Genomic DNA, 19,103 nt, shown 5'->3' on the forward strand with positions numbered 1-19,103 from the left:
AGGGGAATTGGTCTACCGTCAGGCCAGGCCGAGCAGCCCCAGTGAAGGTCTTAACAAGAGAATTCTCACTCTCCCCACCTCCTTTTCTTCTCTCTGCCAGTGGACATCAGCCCTCAGGGGGCTCCAACAGACACGCTGGCATGAAGCAAAGGCAGGAGAGGGTGAGACAGCATATGCCAGAAAGCTGTTTTTCTACTTAAAAAACATTCATTTAAAATTCTATCAGAAAGTCTTATGCCTAAAAAATTCATTACCTCCGTTCTAATTATACAAGAGCCTTACAACTAAAATATTCTCCCAATCACCTAAGAGACCACCACTTAACAGTATATTAGATGCAAAAATTTCAGATTTTCCCCATGGGTGTAAATTTTAAACATTCAAATTTGCAAAAGAGAAGCAAATGGGAATAAAGACATTCACAGCAAGCTATTTCATATCCATTAGTTATCATTTACACATCAAATACATACAGCATTAAGACCAAATATACAGAATTTCCACATTTATATACAGTAATCAACATAGTGCACAATTCAAATCTATCTTACAATCAAGTGTACAAGTTTAGATATGGCTTTATAAACTACGAACAATAACTGTGCTAAAGTAACTCAGAGGTCCAGAAATAAACACTGGGAATGCCGCCTCCACATGGAGGCCCTCAAAGTTCAGCAAGATGCTCATCATTGTGTTTGCAAAACAGATGGTGCAGGTAAATGTTTGCAGGCAGTGTCCACCCATCAGCCCCCAAGCCGCTGAAACGTGGGTTCGAATTACACTAACATTGGTCCTTCCCATCTCAGAGATCTGGAAAATACACCTCTACATCTTCCACACATTTAGAGATGGGATATTATAAACAAAGAGAAGAAAGACGCACAATCAGTGAGATGATGCTTAGCAGGACTTTCAGATTCAGAAATTCTCAGGCAACAGAGTCAGCATCTGCATTGTTGAGGTCCTTTTCCCTTCCTTTCTTTTCTGGTTTTGCTAAGTCAAGGTACTGAGTAATTGTTCAGGAATGTACAAGACGTTCTAGATCAAGTGGTCCCCAAAACAGAATTTAAAAGAGCTCTTGTAAAGATCATACCTAATTAGCCATTCTTCTCTTCCCCAACCAAAAATGTATTGTAAGAATGAATGAATGAATGACCTTGACCTAAAATCATGCGTCCATGCCTATTTTACATCCACTTTCCCGCCAATGTTACACACACATTCGTTAACTAACCAGTTTTCTAGGTGTCAACTTTTAAGTCTTCCTTGCCCCATTCTCTAAACTCTATTGTCGAGGAGAAAATTCTTTGTAAATTTCTATGTTTTCTATGGTTTTTAACGTTCATAACATATCAATAGAGCAGTGTGTGTATGTGTTTATAAATAAATACGCTGAAGGGCATGCTGAGAAAGTTTTACAAAGGTTTGGAGACCACTTGCCTACATAAGGATGATCTGGCGTGTCTCCAAACACTGACAGTTTCTATAAAACAAATATACAAATACATTCTTTACATAGTATATTATAAAATGGAAACTATATGCCACAAACGTTTTTGAGAGACCAGAAGTAAGTTCCAGAATCAAAGGAGTGGACACCCTGGGGCTACGCCTCTTGTGCCCAGGCCCAGCCTCAGATGGGACAGCTCAGGAGAACAAGCCAGAAACCAGGGCAATGCTCAACATTTCTCCAATGCTTGCTGCACCAGCCACTGGGATATTCACAGACAAGCCTTCCCTACAGATGGCCTTTGTTTTTTATTTAAACCTGTAGTCATCTGCATTGTTTTAGTAAGATGCCACTACCTAGAAAATTTCCAGCGTGCCGACACATCTCTAATACAGCCATACCACATGGTTGCTCGAAGCCAGTATCTGTTCTCTTTCCTTCTCTCCTCCCACTCAGTGAAATTCAAATACCTCCCGATAAAGTACTCAGACCCACATCTTTTCAACCGCTACTATGGAGGAGCCATCACCCTCATCAACGCTGCAGTTGTCAGACACTCAGCCGGACACGGGGTGCTGGGAAAAACATATGTTTACAGTAAGCATGATCCCATGAAATGGATTATTTGAGGTAAAACCATTTTGACAGAAGTAACACAAACACGTTGCCCCTACTGAAGCAGAGATCCCTCCAAAAATTTGAGCCTCATCTTTAGTCTTATTGCTGCAAAAGATTTCAGATATAATTTGCTGAAGATAAAAATACAATCATTTGGACATGGTAGATGTTTTAATAAAGTCCAATGTGATCTCTAGTTGGGGGAGAGAAGCAAACATGAGAGAATGTTTCCAACTGCAAACAACTATTAAAAAGTCCAAGGATTGCTGTTTTTTTAAGAAGAGAGGGGTAGCAAGTACCCCAAGAATTACTCTTTTCCAGCCTCCAATTATATTACATTCCTGCTGCTATCTATGTAGCCACTACTGGTTAACTTGGCAATTCAGGCACTGAATTCTATTGTTTTCAAAGCCATGGGGTAATTTTTTTAATACTAAAGAAGAAAAAAGGTTTCAACTTTACTAATAAATAGAAAGCACTCTATTCTAGAGCCAAAAGAAAAAAAAAAGAAAAAACCAGGGAGGGGGGGATGCTTGCCAGTGAGAGTGGGAGCTGAATTAGTCATATTTAGACTACTTTTCACAAAGTGAAATATCATCGTAAATATATATTGCTCTATAGTTAGTGAATTGTCTCAAAATCTTTAAAGCTGTAATTAAGGATAACAGCAATTGAAAAATCTTCAAGAAGGCCATCAAGTTCATTGCTGAAATTATTTCACTGTGAATGGAACACCAAGGTACTGTACCAATCTTTTGCTCTAGATAACTTGTTTCCCCACAGATATGATCAGGAGTGTTGGTGCTGGTTGGACCACATCCAAAAGCCACTGTTTGATTATTGCAACCGTCCCCCTTATTTGCCTACAAATTTGACAGTTAGGGGCAATAATCCTCTTGCAATTTGAGCATCCTAATGATCTAGCCATGAGCATAAGTTTCAGAGAGTTTTGGTCTGGGGATGAGTTCCCTGCTTTGATGAGAGCCAGAATGGTTGGGGAGGTCACATTGTCAGCCCCAAAACAGTGAGTGGCTTTCTTTTATGCTATTTGTCAGTATTCTTTGTAACCTTCTCCAAGGGGCAAGGCCAATATGTTGCTGGTTCCAGTTGTCTTAAAGGTTAAAGAACTTCAAATATCTTTAAGATATTCTTTAAAGTCAGTGACTAAAAGCCTAAATTTCTAGAAAGGAAATTAGATGAGGAAAGGCCCATGTTTGCATTTAGTCCTGGCACTAGCAAGTGTTCTGCAGGCAAGAGGGATTCCCCACCAAGGGAATCCTTTGGAACCTCAAAAGTGGCATCCAGACCACCAAAAGCAAGTGGAAAAAGGTCAAGCACTCCACGGCCACAGGCAATTGATCCTGGACCTGCTCAAGTTGGGTTGCTGGAGATCAGCATTTAGACTCAAGAAGTATTTGTCACCGGATGTACTTTCATCAGCCCTTGTTAATCTTAAACAGAACTGCACATAAAGGAGAACAAAGGGTATGGGGCATAGCCAGGAGCAACAAAAGTGCTTCGCCCTATAAAAGAAAAGAAAAGAAGAAGGAGAAGGAGAGGAAGAGGAAGAAGAAGAAGGAAAGGGAGAGGGAAGAGGAGGAAGAAGGAGAAGAAGAGGAGGAGGAAGAGGAGGAGAAGGAAGAGAGGGAGGAGGGAGGAGGAAGAAGGAGGAGGGGGAGGAGAAAGAAGAACCTGAGTAGTTCTCTATCAACAAAGGCACCATCCTTTCACTGAAAATATACTCAACAATTGTTCTAGGAAGTAATTAATTAACTAATGCAGAAAAACCTGATTGTGCAGAATTTTCTCCTGTAGGGAAAAATCCTGCCTCTTCTCTCTCATCTTAAGCCCCAAGTTGGTCAGCCTATCCATGCAGAAGCTCCCCTGGTCCTAAACTCATATTTTTTTTTTTTTGAAATCAACCTTTTGGAGTGTTAGAAGGTAGATGACAACAATGACGATGACAACAAAACCCTATCTCTTGCAAAAAATGACACACTTGTCAAAACAAAGATAAGTTCTCAATTAATATGACACCTCTTCTTCCTGCCCTGTCACTCAGCACATTCTCCACTGGATAACAACAGAGATTCCTTTGGCTTGCAATTAGTCTCCCCTGTGGCTGTGGTAAAGGCAAGAAAGAACACCAACAACAGGAACTTGTGAAAACCCTTTAGAAGAAGGCTTTCTTCAACTGCAGTCCATGAACCCCTCAAGGAATCCATGGATCACTTCAGAATGTCTCTAAGTCTCCTGAACTTACATGTAAAATTTCACATATTTGCATGTCTGTATTCTTCTGGGACTGGGGCATAGGATTTGAATTGGATTATCAGTGCAAACACCAAAATTAAAAACCATTACTTTTCAGGAATTGGCCCAATTTCTGGGCACCCCTTTCCCATGCTGTGTTTCTAGAGGAAGGGGAGATGATAATGAGCTGAGACCTCTTTGTGCAGAACTTGTTAGGTGTCTCTGATGTGGGCCCGTGGAGAGGGGCTGGCAGGAACAGAGGCTCCAACGGGGGTATGTGAGACGTGTTTAGGCAACAGCAAATGGACCAGCCTCGCTGCACTGGAGGCTCTTGAGGAGCAACAGGGTGGGTAAAGAGGTGAGAACAGCAGGCACTAAGGGAAACCTCATCCTGAAGCAATGCAGCATCCTCTCAGCTTTTCAGAAATACTTAGTGGTGATGTGGGGAATAGATCAGGGAAGTGGCCAAGCATGCAAAAGAGGCTATCACAGACACTTAGGCAAAAGAGAATGCCCTAAAACCAGGGTGCCATGTCTGTTCCACTCATGGCTCTCTATGCAGTGTGGATCCCAGGGCCAGGCTCAGATAAGTGGCTATCAACATACCAGTGAGTAACTGAACATGCAGGGAGACAGCATCTGGGCACGGATTTCTTAAAAGATATAATCCAAGAATGAGAAGTCTTGGTGATTTGGCTGTCCATCTTGGTGCCATTCACAGAGTCTGGCAGCGCCTTGCACAGAGTAGATACTGAAGAAAGTTCCCTTGAATTGGCCTGGACTAGGCTGAGCTGTTAGAGGGGAGAAGAGTGGAGGATTCCAACACTCTCTGAGAGAGGTTGGGGGGGGGGGTGCTGGTTCTGTAAACATGGAGTGACCCCTCAGGAAAGTGGGTTTTAAAAGGAAACCAAGTCAAGCTGATGTAAGGGCAAGAACCATGTAAGGCAAGGTCAAAGACCTCAGTTCTGAGCCCGCCCTCCAACTAAAGATAGCTTTTCAGAGCTAATCCCAGTCCAGCTATCTGTTTCTATGTGTCTACACTCTCAAAGAATCTAAGCAAGAGCCCTGCAACTACGAAGCTTAATGCTTCCTTTCCTTGAACCCCAGCCATTTCACAAACACATACCTCAGCCCTCCGTGAACACAGGCATGGCTCAGGTGAGGGCAAGACTGCAGGCGTGATTCAAGTCCGGTTGTTCTAAGTCTGTGATCAGTCGGCTGGGTAACCTGTGGCCTGGGCAGTGTCATTATTCACAAACCATGATGTTACAACAAGAAATGGGAACCTCTGCAGAAACTGAAATCATCCTTGTATCCCATCTACTCTGACATATGCAAAGCAAAGCAGCATGCTGCTCCTTCATCCTGATAAGTGGGATGGGGGTGGGGTGAGGCAAAGGGAAGTGGAGAGAAGGGGCAGAATTTAATGTTACAATGAGGGCTTAAAAAAAAAAAAAAAAAAAAAAAAAAAAACAGATGGCCCATGGATCCTCTCTCCATCCAAAAGCATCTGTGAACATTAAAGACCACATATCCTTACATTACCCTCTAGTCAAAAAAGAAATGCAGGTCTTGAACAAGTGAGCCAGAGGACCAAAATATCCCCTACTTTCTTATAATGTTTCTTGTAAGTAGCACCTGTTCATCAAATTGGAGAACACTTCAAATCTGGGTAGCTCAGGAATGAAGCACATACAGTCAATGCCCTTTCAGTCAAGACCGCATCAGTCACCCACATCACGGTGGTTTTTGTCTTGATCAGTTTATTTCCATACCTTACCTAGGGAAAGTAAAACCTGGGTATGTTCTAGGGCTCCAAATCAAGTTACAAAATGCTAGGTACCTGGTCATAAGCTGCCAGGCAGAACCCAGGGCTCCACACGGCAATGTTTATTCAGGTTCCTGTGGGAGGGGCCTTGAGAGAATGAAGGAAGGATTCACAACCGCACTTTGAACGCTGGCTCTCCATGGACTTGCCCTCTAAGTAACACACAATAAAAAATATATGTGACTCCTACTAGTAACTTTTTCAAATTAGCAATTTAAAAATAGTAATTAAAGAGAAGTTTTCGTTTTCTAAAAGAAATCACCATGAAATGCCAAAAAAAATCAATGCCAGCTAGATGAAGGGTCCTTTATTCTTATCACCAAAATTAAGGGCAGAGGAGAGTCGGGTGTTCTTTAAAATGGAATACTCTAAATTTCCTTAAACACAACAGTTTTTAAAGGGGTGTTTTTAATTATGGGCTTATATGTATGGGATTTATATACCATCCATGAAGATATTAATTTCATTTCTACTGAATAAACGAAATACTAAATTTTTTTTAAAATATATGTGACTCTACATAGTCATAATTCAATCATTCTTGGCATGAAGCTACATCACACCTGGTGCTCTACAGAAAGAATATATTGTAGACAAAATTCCCAACACAGCTCTTTCCAGTTGAAGGTCGGGAAAGGGCAGCTCAGCCTTTGTGGAGTTGGGTCCACAGTATATCTGTTCATTACATTCACATTTTCGGGCCACAAGTTTCCCTGGTCACACAGAACTACCACCAGCTGGCCTTGGAACACGCTTGCTAGAGCAAGAAGAGGTGAAGAGTCCAAACGATGCTGGAAACAGAGAGGCTTATCCACTCATATATTCCCCAACACATTCTCACTGGGCATCAAACAGTCCTCTCAAAGATGGTGGTGCTTAATAAGATATTAACAATTGAGTTTCTGTAAAATAAAAATGTCTAACTTAGAGTATTTCAGCATTTCTTCCCAGTTTCATACACCCTACCCAGTTGCTTAAATGGTAAATAGCTTCGAAAACTCTTCCCCTTTACCTCTTTGGGAAGCCACATTTTAGGATTGTTTTGCCAAAACCATATTCGAAGAGAGTCTTTTTCAAGTAAAGTACACGGACTTCTCAGAAGAAGTTACTGTCTTTTAAGAAGTTCCTCTTTAACCCCATAAGGTACAACCCTTACCCAGTCAAGTTGTGGTAAGAAGCCCAAATGCACAGCCATCACCCCATTTGTCACTGTAAGTCAACCAAAACTACAAGCTCAGAGACAGAGAGCTTTCATCACAACAGTATCCCCAAGAGTTCAGGTGTTCCAGGGGAGGAAGAGGGATACAGGGAGGCAAGGAGAAACCCTTAAGAAACATTAAGGTTTTCCTCAGCGTTGTCTTCCCCTCACTGGACAATGGCTGAGAATACCAGAAAAGGTGCATGAAGAAAACTGCATAGAGTCTACACTGCACAAAGTGCTTTGATACCAGTTACACGATCCTCTTCCTACCTCATCTTTTCAATGCATCTTGCAAGATTTGTTTGCCAAAAAAAAAAAAAAAAAAAAAAAAAGACATTACAAGTTGGCAAGCTTCTGCTTGCAAAAACCAAATCCTTTTCCCTTCACGTCTATTAAACCCATCCTATTCCTGAGCTTTATTCCCTCCGAGTAAAGCGAACGTAGGCAACTTAACAGTCTGGAGTCAACAAAGGACAATGTGCCGGCTTGCGTTCAGGCAACGAAAGAAAGTCTTCTTTGCAAATATACAGTGGAATTGAAGACTGTTTGCAGCTGTTGATGATCTGTAAAAATATTTCCAAGGTTCTCTCAACAAAAGATTTCCATTCAAGCGAGATCACAGAGATGACGATGACAGAATCCTAACCATGTCATGGTGTGTGTTCCACCAGCTTGGCTTTGGCTAGTGACTATGGCTGCTGGAGATGGAATTCCTTTGCCCTCCAATCTTCACACGTATGAAGCCCGTCAAGGAGTAAAACGTGTTTATGTCACACCTCTTCCCAGAGGTTTGAAGCGCCGAATGTTACCACATGAATCCTCACAACACCCCTGTGAGGTAGGTAGGTGGAGACTATTGTCACCCCCACTTTACAGGTGGGGGAAATGAGGCACACAAGAATTAAGGGACTTGCCCGAAATCACACAGCTAGTCACTGGCAGGGCTTAGAATAAAACTGATACTGGTTAGCACCTAGCACAGTGCTTTACACATAGCAGGTGTTCACTGAATACCTATGGATTTTATTTGACTTGTATCTCAATATACAATAGACACACATAAAATACAAGCAGCCACCTTAGAACACTTATGTCCTACATTTCTTCTGATGACCTCTTCCATGACTTTGAACCCTGCTGCATGAAGGATGTTCAAGAATCCATCTCACAACCAAGCCCTCGGGTTGAAGGGGATCAATGTCACCACAGTCTGTGGGTGACCCGCTCTTGCACCTGCTCTACCACACAATGTTAGTTTTCTAATGAAAACAAAAATGGACTTCAGAAACCATGCTGACTTTTTTTTTTTTTTTTTTTGCCTGTTTGTTTTCAATGGAGCCATTGGAATGGTTCTGTGTTTTATTTGTACAAAAACAAAAGAAATAAGGCTGCTCTAGTCCAGTTAGTCTGGGAGAACTGTGCCAAGCACGATGACCTCCTCCCAGCTCGGAGGAATTTCTACCTGGGAAGCTGGACCGACCCCAGGGAGGGGTAGCTCCAACAGAAGAGGGTCAGCGAGGCCAAACATCACTTGCACTGTTCATGGTCTGTGTAGTCATCCATGTCCACGTCGGAATCAAAGAGCGAGTGTCCAGTGAAATCTGTATCTGGGGTCCTGGAAAAACTGTTCTCTGCTCCCTCATCTTCAAAGGTCTCTGTCCTTGAGTAAAAGCTGAAATCCAGCAGGGGCGTGTGCGTTTTGCTGCCTTCACTGCTCTCCTCGGACTCATAGATGGTATTGTCATCATCATGGTGCCACTCGGGCCAGAATTTCCTCCTTATCCTCTCACAGTACATGGCCAGATTGATCAGCTCACCTGCAGGGTGTTAAGGAAAGACAGGGTTAGTTCTCCAAGGCAACAGTCTACCAGCCACTTGGCTTCCTGGAAAACTGAGAAGCATGGGAGGGCCGGCATTAACCATGTTTTCCCACAGAAGCCCTGTCCAAATGTTTAGATTTGTATACACAGAAGAAGAAAACTGAATGGGAGAAGATAATTCCAGCGAGTGGGCTGAATGAAATTTAGGAGTGAATCTTGTGGTGAGAAGTGAGAGGGGAACTTATCCAAAATGGCAGCTAAACTGCCGTCATTTGGCTTTGTGAGGCATTTCATTATTTTATGTTTGCACATCAAGAACTAGTCCTTCAGCTGGTTTACAGCTAAATTAATTTATAGTCCATGAAAACACACCAACTGTCAGTTGGATTAAGTCAGCCAGAAGTGATCATTCATTCCACAAATATTTGTAGTGTCATTACAGCTGGTTACTATGCCAAGTAGTTGAAAACAATTAGGAGCGGATGGAAATCTTGCCCTGAATAATCCATAAAGTGGATGGGTCAGAACTGTCTTTATGGATGAGCATGATGAAAATACATATAGTAACACGGACATTTTTCATATTAATTTTTAATATTTTTTAAATAAAATTCAACAGCTGCACCCACTATTGGGTTCTCACTTGGTCACTGAGCTCCTTCTTTTTCCCGTGAATCAAAGGAATATTTTGGTTAGGTTGTTAAAATTGCCCCGGCATTCATCTGACACATGACACAGTGTTTGGCTTGCAATTCCTAATTTCAAATGGGAAATGAAGAAACAGGGTGTGTTTTTGCTTTTGATCCACCAGATGGCAACATTGCTCATAAGTATATAATTTGTCACTGTCTTTTAGGATTTTATTGCCCTAACAATATTCTTTGAATGTTTGTTTGTTTGTTTATTTATTTATTTATTGTCTTTTCTAGGGCTGCACCTGCAGCATATGGAGATTCCCAGGCTAGGGATCTAATCAGAGCTACAGCTGCTGGCCTACACCAGAGCCATAGCAATTCGGGATCCGAGCCGCATCTGCAACCTGCACCACAGTTCACAGCAACACTGGATCCTTAACCCACTGAGCGAGGCCAGGGATCGAACCCGCAACCTTATGGTTCCTAGTTGGCTTCATTAACCACTGAGCAATGACAGGAACTCCTGAATGTTTATATTTTAAGTTATATGAACATTCACTTAATATGTAGGTAATTCGTGTTTCAATGCAGAAAATCAGCAAATATAGATAAGCAACAAATAAAAGAATTACCAATGATGCAATTTAACATAATAACATTCATTTATATTCTTCCAGGAGCTTATATATTTAAATATACATTTACATATATTTACATTTGCTATGTAGAATTAACTACTATTCTGTTTCCTATGCTACTTTTCCCACTTAACAACATATAATGAAAACCTTTTAATTTCACTCTATGACCACCTTGATAATTACATAATATTTCATTATACAGATGTACCATAGTTTCATTTTGTTTTTACCAACCTCTTATCATAGCTATTTAGGTTATTTCTAGATTAATTGCTCTATTGGTTATAGTCTGTAACTATTCTGTTTTATCTTATATCAAAGGAAATAATATACACTCATTTTGAAAATTGGAAGTCTGAATATAGAAACCATATAAATACACACAATACACATGTATGTACATAAAGGAGAAAACGAAAGCATCTATAAGTCACCAATCCAAGGTAATCACAATAAACATCTTAATGTAATTTCTTTCTGTATTTTTTTCTATTTATTCGTTGTCATTATTATAATTTCCTATTACTACCTGTAGCATGAAAACATCTTCCCCAAGTTCCCGTCGTGGCACAGAGGAAACGAATCCGACTAGGAACCATGAGGTTTCCGGTTCAATCCCTGGCCTCGCTCAGTGGGTTAAGGATCTGGCATTGCCATGAGCTGTGGTGTAGGTCGCAGACGCGGCTGGGATCCTGCGTTGCTGTGGCTCTGGCGTAGGCCGGCAGCTGTAGCTCCGATTAGACCCCTAGCCTGGGAACCTCCATACGCTATGGGTGTGGCCCTAGAAAAGACCAAAAAAATTTTAGTGGGAATTTTTTTTTTTTTTTTTTTTTTTTTTTTTGCTTCTTAGGGCCACACCCATAGCGTATGGAGGTTCCCAGGCTAGGGGTCTAATCGGAGCTACAGCTGTCGGCCTACGCCAGAGCCACAGCAACGCAGGATCCCAGCCGCGTCTGCGACCTACACCACAGCTCATGGCAACGCCAGATCCTTAACCCACTGAGCGAGGCCAGGGATTGAACCGGAAACCTCACGGTTCTTAGTGGGGTTCATTAACCACTGCGCCACGATGGGAATTCCAACCCACTAAAATTTTTCAACACTTGATTGCTGTTCTGCTTAACTAAGCATATACCTACAAAACATAAGGCAAATCCCCCTGCATCATGGATCCTGTAAACCAGTGGGTTTGTACTGGTTCCAGGTCACCATTTTCAGTCTTCTCAGATCAAGAGTTCAACTCACACTAAAATATGACTCCATTCTGATGGCCCCCAACCTGAAGACTGGCTTTTTTTTTTTTTTCTTAGGGCCGCTCCTGCAACATGTGGAAGTTCCTGGGCTAGGCGTCAAATTGGAGCTGCAGCTATTGTCCTATGCCTCAGCCACAGCAATGCAGGATCCCAGCATCATCCATGACCTACACCATAGCTCACTGACAACAATGGATCCTTAACCCATTGATCGAGGCCAGGGATCCAACCTGCATCCTAAAGAATTGGGTTAGGATCGTTACCACTGCGCCCCAACAGAAACTCCCTGACCTGAAGATTTTCTGTACACACTCAGGAGCCAGAAGCTGAGAAGCCAACATCATTGTTCTCTTTGGGCAGATGCATGCAAAACTTTGACTGATTTTCTCCCCCAGGGAAGTAGTTATGAAACACCTCACCAGGTATTGCTGGTAACCAGGAATTAAAGATGTGGAAGCAGCAGCAAGGGGCCACTGGGGGCAGGGAACATCAAAGATTGAGGTCACTTCACAGCAGGCCCCGGGGATAACTGTTTGCCTCAATCAAATCCATCACCAGAAAGTCAGGATCTATTCACAATGTCCAGGGGATCTACCTGATATATGACTATACCCACTTCTTCTGAGGCCTCCTCTCTACAGCCTCTTTCTTCACTTTTCTTCCAGGAGAGCTGCCCCCTTCATGATTGTGATATTAGAGCCCCATCAGTGTGTAATAATAAAAATTAATGGTAATGACAACAAACATGTACACAAGCCTTACTGTGTACCAGGCACTATTTGAAGTGCTTTATTTGTCGAATTCATATTAACTCCCATCCCTCAGTCCTTGCAACAATCCTAGGAGGCAGGAACCATTACTGTCTCCATCTGTAATAGGCAAATGGAAGCAACAGAGAGGTTAACTGACTTCCCTAAGGTCATGTAGGACAGTGGCAGAGCCAGGATTCAAACACAAGCAGTCTCCTGACTCCAGTCCCTTCACCATGACTCTCTCTCTACTCTGCCTTGAAGGATGAGTTAACAGCCTGGGAATTAAAAGTTTCCCATTCCCTGTCACAAAATATTTTTCCGTACTTCTTTCTGAGGTTCAAGAATTCTGAAGGGAGAGGTGCTTCTGTTCAAAGATAATGGGCTGCCATGACAAAGTGATGCCTCTATCATGCAGCCGAGAAAGGGTTGGCTTTGATAAGCGAGGCTGAGAGCTCACACACCATCCTCACACCCTGCCCTGACAGAAAGAGTCAAACAGAGAGTGAAAACGTACAGTGCCAATCCCTTCCTGTGCCTGGATCCTCCATCAGCTGACCCACTCACTCAACACGCTACCGGCCAAAGGAATGAAGAAAAGTCAGCAGTGGAAACAGGTTGTGTGTAATACGTGAGTGTGTGTGATACACCCATGTTAACATAAATGCCTATATGAAGATGTTAACATTGTGAAATAATTCTTTTTTTTTTTTTGTCTTTTTGCTATTTCTTTGGGCACATGGAGGTTCCCAGGCTAGGGCTCTAATCGGAGCTGTAGCTGCTGGTCTACACCAGAGCCACAGCCACGTGGGATCAGAGCCATGTCTGCAACCTACACCACAGCTCATGGCAACACTAGATCCTTAACCCACTGAGCGAGGCCATGGATCGAACCCGCAACCTCATGGTTCCTAGTCGGATTCGTTAACCACTGAGCCACGACAGGAACTCTGTGAAGTGATTCTAAAACTGAATTTTTTTCAAAGTGTACTCAACAATCAGATAATGTCACCTATCACGCTGGTAAAAATTAAAGTCTGATACCAGCCATTGTAGAGGGTCAGGCATTGTCCTACATGGCCGGTGGAAGTAGAAATTGTCACAAGCTTTCTGGGAAAGTAACCACCTTATTGTACATCTGAAACTAATATAATACAGTAGGTCAATTATACTTCAACTGTTTTAATGTTGCTAATAATAAACCTGAGATTCTTTTTTTACTGTAAAAAGGGGAAAATTTTCAGAAAAAAATGACATTCAAACTTAATTGAGGAACATAATTTGATATGCTTTCAGATACTGGTTCATGAGAATATAAACACTGCTACAGTCTTAATAGAAAGTCATTGAGCTGTGCAGAACAAGAGCTTATACCCTTTGAGACAGTAATGCCCAACTAGAAATTTTGCTTAAAGAAATAACCATAGATAAGCAGAAATATATATTTATACAATAGTCACTATAGAATATTAGTAAAAATTATTTGAAACAATCCACAAATCCAGAAAAAGATTAATCACAAAAATTATAATGTTGCCATAGGATAGAATATTATGTAACTACTAAATATATTGATTTGAAGACTTTAATGACAATGGAAAATGGCCATAATACATGGTTAATTAAAAACTGTAGGTTACGATGATCCTAATATTTAAAAATACATACATGCACATACTTGATAAAAGATGAGGAAACACACCACAACGTTAACAGAAGTTCTCAGTAGGCGATGGGATCATAAGTTAATTATTTTTTAATTTTTCTATTTTTTCTAAATTTTCTCTATTAAGGAAACATTTCATATTATACACAAAGACACTCTATATACTTTAAGAATTTCTGGATAGGAGTTCCCATTGTGGCACAGAGGAAACGAATCTGACTAGTAACCATGAGGCTGTGGGTTCAATCCCCAGCCTCTCACTGGGTTAAGGATCCAGCATTGCCATGAGCTGTGGCGTAGGTCAAAGACGTGGCTCGGATCCTACCTTGCTGTGGCTGTGGCGTAGGCCAGGAGCTACAGCTCTGATTTGACCCCTAGCCTGGGAACCTCCATATGCCGTAGGTGCTGCCCTAAGAAGCAAAAAAAAAAAATTTTTAAATAAATAAGAATTGCTGGCTATTCAATGCCTGTCCTCCTACTCACCTAAATTAAGGAAAATTCTCACTATTCTGGATGGCTCCTGAAACAGCCTGTGTGGCTAGACGTTATCAATTAACATCCAGGTCCAAAAAGCTAACATTTACACACACACAAACACACATACACTCACACACACACACACACACACACACACTCACACAGATGGCAAGGACCACGGTGCCCTGGCTGCTCCAAAGAAAAGGCAGAAAACTGCCAGGCTCAAGCCACTCACACTCCTGGGTATGAGCCAGCTCTAAAGAATCCAGGCCCCAGCTTGTTTGTTCCTCCTGTTCCTTCTCCTTGTTATTTCTTGGGAAAGTCTCCACCACAGAAGCGCAGTCAGAGAAAGAAGTTGAGTCCAGATTAGTAGTTTGCCTGCATCAGCAGCTCTGATGCAAAGGTCTGGAAGGGGGCTAAAAGCATGACTGAATGAAGTGAGCTTTACTTTTATTTTTATCTTTATTTTTTGCTTTTTAGGGCCACACCCGAAGCATGTGGACGTTTCAGGCTAGGGGTCTAATCAGAGCTACAGCTGCCAGCCTACACCACAGCCACAGCAACACAGGATGGAGCCATGTCTGCATCCTACACCACAGCTCAAGGCAACGTCGGATCCTTAACCCACGGAGCAAGGCCAGGGATTGAACTTGAAACCTCTTGGTCACTAGTTGGATTTGTTTTCGCTGTGCCATAACAGGTACTCCTGAAGTGAGCTTCAGACACTCTGACGACTTGAATGATTCATGCTCAAGTCCCCATCGAGAGCTAGAAGCTACTAGCTTGTTTTAAGAATCAAAGTACCTGCAACCACGTGCCAGAGTCCCCTCAGATGAAGACATCGGGTTCCCCCAAATGTCTGTGTCTCTGGGTAGGACTCAAAATCAATCCTCCTAAAAGACTAAACATTTCTTTAAAAAGAAAACTAAATACCTCAAGGCCCTCCAGGAAGTAAGAGAGGAAAAGGCTAAGTCATAAATAAATTAACAAGAGAGGCTTTATTTCTGCGAGAAGGGATTCTGCAGGATCAGAGGTTTTCTACTGAGAGTGGATACCTAAAGCCTTCTGACTAAATAACAGATGACCTCAATACAGTTGACCCTTGAGCAACACGGAGCTAATTCCCATGTAACTTACAGTCACCCCTCTGTATCTGAGGTTCCTCTGCATTCATGGGTGCAGTACTGTAGCTATTACTACAACGTATAAGTTACTACATGTTACTATAAGGTATAAACGACCCATGCAGTTCCAATCTGTGTTGTTCAAGGGTCAACTGCAGTGTGTGTGGGTGTAGGTGTGGGTGTTTGTGCATGCACTTGGGTAGAAATGTAAGTGTACGTTTACAAGTGAGTGTATATAGGGTATGTGTGTTTAGAAGCATGCAAGTAGACGTTGAGTGTGTGTGTGCTCATAGGTGTGTAAGGGTGGTGTGGTAGGGAAATTGAAGGAGAGACTAGGAAGTAACAGGAAGCAACAGTAAATACAAAGCACCCCTAAATGAACTAAAAGGCATCAATATCTTTTAGACCACCATGGAAAATCTGGTTATAATAAAGGGAAACTATTTTAAGCACTAAAAACATCACCAATATGATAACATATTCAATTTAGACAACCTTTAACACTTTCATTGCAAGACAAAGAACCTCTCCATGCTGATCATGTAGGAAATTATTTAAGTCCATACTCTCCCAAGCCCCACTTAGCTATGGTTCTAGACGACCTTTAATCAGTCTCCAATCCAGTCCAACCAAGTCTGATAATGTATCTGGAGCCCAGTCCTCACCAATCTAGAACACTCCTTCTGCTGCCTTTAGCCTGGTCTGAATCTCTGGATATGCTCATGAGTGCGCGAGCGCACACACACACACACACACACACAGAGCTACAGCCTTCACCAACCTCCCCACCTACCCACCTGCGGGGAGCCGAGGAGATACAGGAGGCCAAGGAAGGGAACTAGCCTGACGGCACCGTTCCGAAGGCAGGGTTCCTAACCAAGGAAAAAAAGCCTACCCACCGGCATAGTTCCAAAGGCAAGTTATAAAAATAATGAGGCTCACCTGCTAACCTGACAGCAACGGCAACAATAACAAAATGAAGGCTTTGCACAATAGTGGAAGAATAAAAATTGCTTTTTGGAAAATTCAGTCTTTCCTGTTATTTACTTATTAATCAGCTTTTTCTGCTATTTGTTTGTATTCTTTGTTATTTTTCTGTATTGTTTTGTGATTCAATAAAATTGGAACAACGAAAATTGGAACAGTAATAAAATAATAAGAGTTTCACCTTGGTGAAATTCCCCCTATTCAGATCTAATGTAGGTAAAAACAAAGTATTCATTAGTTTGTTACAAGTAAGAATAGGTTTTAGAGTTAGGTCATTGTGGAGTGTACAATAGGTTAGAATAGGTTAGACACACATTATTCTTGATGGAAAAAATAATAATCTTACTTTTAATAAGTTTTGTAGGGAGCTTTTAAGTTTTAGAAAATTAAGTTGCTTTGATATAAAAAATATTTTCTCATACTGCCCCCTGACCATAACACTTTGAAGTTAGTACCCCAAGCTTTAATCTAAAAAATGAGTTTTTATAAATGTTAAATTCTTGTGCTTGTGACCTTTGTAGTTGTTAAAGATTAGCTTAAAACAATAACGGGTGGCACTCGCTAAGAGTAACCACAAGACGTTTTATACCGAATTGCCTTATTTTCATGTAATGATTTTTCCACATAATGTTTTGTACCCATTATAATTTTACATGATGCATTGTATCTGTTAGTTTTAATTAAAATTCTTAGAACACAATGTATATCTACTGTACCATGTAGTCTAAAATTTAACCTTTGAAAATACGACCTAAGTACTGTGATGTAAGTTATAATTAAGCTGTCTATATAAACTGCTACTTATGCTAATAAAAACTGAGCAGTCCAGCGCCCTGAAAGAAGGGACAAAGAGGCTGTCTCCGTGTGCTTCGCCAACACTGTCCATCCCTGGAGGGAGTACCTTGGCTGCTGGAGCTGGACTCCGGCACCCACTCACAACCACTACACATGACCACTCACTCACATATGTTCATCCTCAGTTTCATACGATTTTGCCTTGCTTGGTTCCGGCCATCCAACATTAATTAAGAGCATCCTATATGCTATTCACTAATTATCTCATTTACACACCTGGGGCTCGATCTGATCCCTCGCCCGGGAACTCCATATGCTGTGGATCAACCATAATGGGAAAAAAAAGGGGGCGGGATTAAGGAAGACCAGTAAAATAGGGCACTGGAGGGAATTCAAACCCTGTTTCAGGGACAAGTATTAAGTCCCCTGTGTAAGGAGCTGGAAGAAAAGTCCTGTGATAGGGTTTCTAGCAACCTCACTATGAACATGGTCTGAGCAAGATGAGAGGCAAGAAGCCCAGTCTCTCCACCACCTCTACATATCCTGGCCACAGAAAACAGACTCTGGACCCGGACATCACAAACTGGTGCCTCCAAAGGCACAGCCAAGCCTACAGACATTGGCCTAGAATTCTCCATTGTGCTGCCCCATCCTCCACTCCTCAGCAACTCCCCAAACTGGAAGAGCTTCGTAGGGCTTGCCTTTTATCAGCCGCTCAGGTCTCGTCCCAGGTAAGGTCCACATTGCCTGTGCCAAGTGTCCAAACACAGTGGCATCGAGAGTGGAAAGCTTGGGCCCCATGATGTACTTCTTATCACCTGCATCAGAGAGAGAGAGAGAAAGAGAGAGAGAGAGAGGTCACTGGGCTGTCCCACAAGGTCACAATGGCATTTGATGTGCTCCCATCATACATCCACCAAGTGTGCATCCAAAGCTCTGCAAAACCAAAATGCATGCACCCCTTTTGCCTGAAACTAAAAACAAAAGTAAAACAAATTAAACAAACAGCAAATCAGGGAAGTACCTGGGAACACATCAAGACAAGCAGATGAGGGAGGGGCCTCTATGGGGGAAAAAAAAGAGAACTGATCACCCACAGACCTCCAGAGGCACCTCCTTGTCTCCAACTCTAATAATTAAGGCTTGAGATGCTTGAGAACACCTGGAAGTTTGCTTTCACCATCTCAAGAGTAACCCAAGCCAAGCACACCCAGCCTTGGCACTTACTTTATTAAATTAATATATTTCCTTGGGAAAAACAAGATACCTAAGCTACTTAGGAAGTTGGGAGGCAAGATTTTCCATGATGTCTCCCAGCTCTTGGCAAGGTTCTCACTGCTGAGCACCAGCAGGAAACAAACATAAAGAGAAGCTTTAAAATGACAAGCCAAGTCCTGGGATCAGACTCACTCACAAGGATGTTTCACAGGGCTCCTCCCATCTCTCCTTTCCACCAGGGCTGACCTGGTTCAGCCCTTCTCGTCTGGACTTATGACAGCTGACCTACTAAAACTTCCCCAGGCTGTCTCCAGGCCACTGTGCTGCAGCATAAAGAGGTAGCCCAAGTGGCACTGGATCCATCCTACTTCACCTCCTGGCACCGCTG

At 42.2% G+C, this 19,103-nt stretch overlaps 1 protein-coding gene across 3 annotated transcripts in view; it reads right to left on the reverse strand.

The window, feature by feature from the left end:
* Nucleotides 1–6,441: 6,441 nt before the first annotated feature.
* The window catches only part of FAXC (failed axon connections homolog, metaxin like GST domain containing), a 79,703-nt gene continuing 67,041 nt past the window's right edge, over nt 6,442–19,103 (reverse strand). For all 3 annotated transcript variants that reach the window (XM_021090292.2, XM_021090285.2, XM_021090274.2), the window contains 2 exons: nt 18,199–18,315; nt 6,442–9,167 (listed from right to left, as the gene is read on the reverse strand). In XM_021090292.2, coding sequence (XP_020945951.1) covers nt 8,878–9,167; nt 18,199–18,315 — 407 coding nt within the window. In that variant the 3' untranslated portion in view covers nt 6,442–8,877. The remainder of the gene's footprint in view (nt 9,168–18,198; nt 18,316–19,103) is intronic.

The sequence above is a fragment of the Sus scrofa genome, chromosome 1 (genome assembly GCF_054392235.1).
Source record: "Sus scrofa isolate SSC_HxYL_T2T_F1_AM1 chromosome 1, Sscrofa_HxYL_maternal_Yorkshire_Landrace_v2.0, whole genome shotgun sequence".
Lineage (NCBI taxonomy): Eukaryota > Metazoa > Chordata > Mammalia > Artiodactyla > Suidae > Sus > Sus scrofa.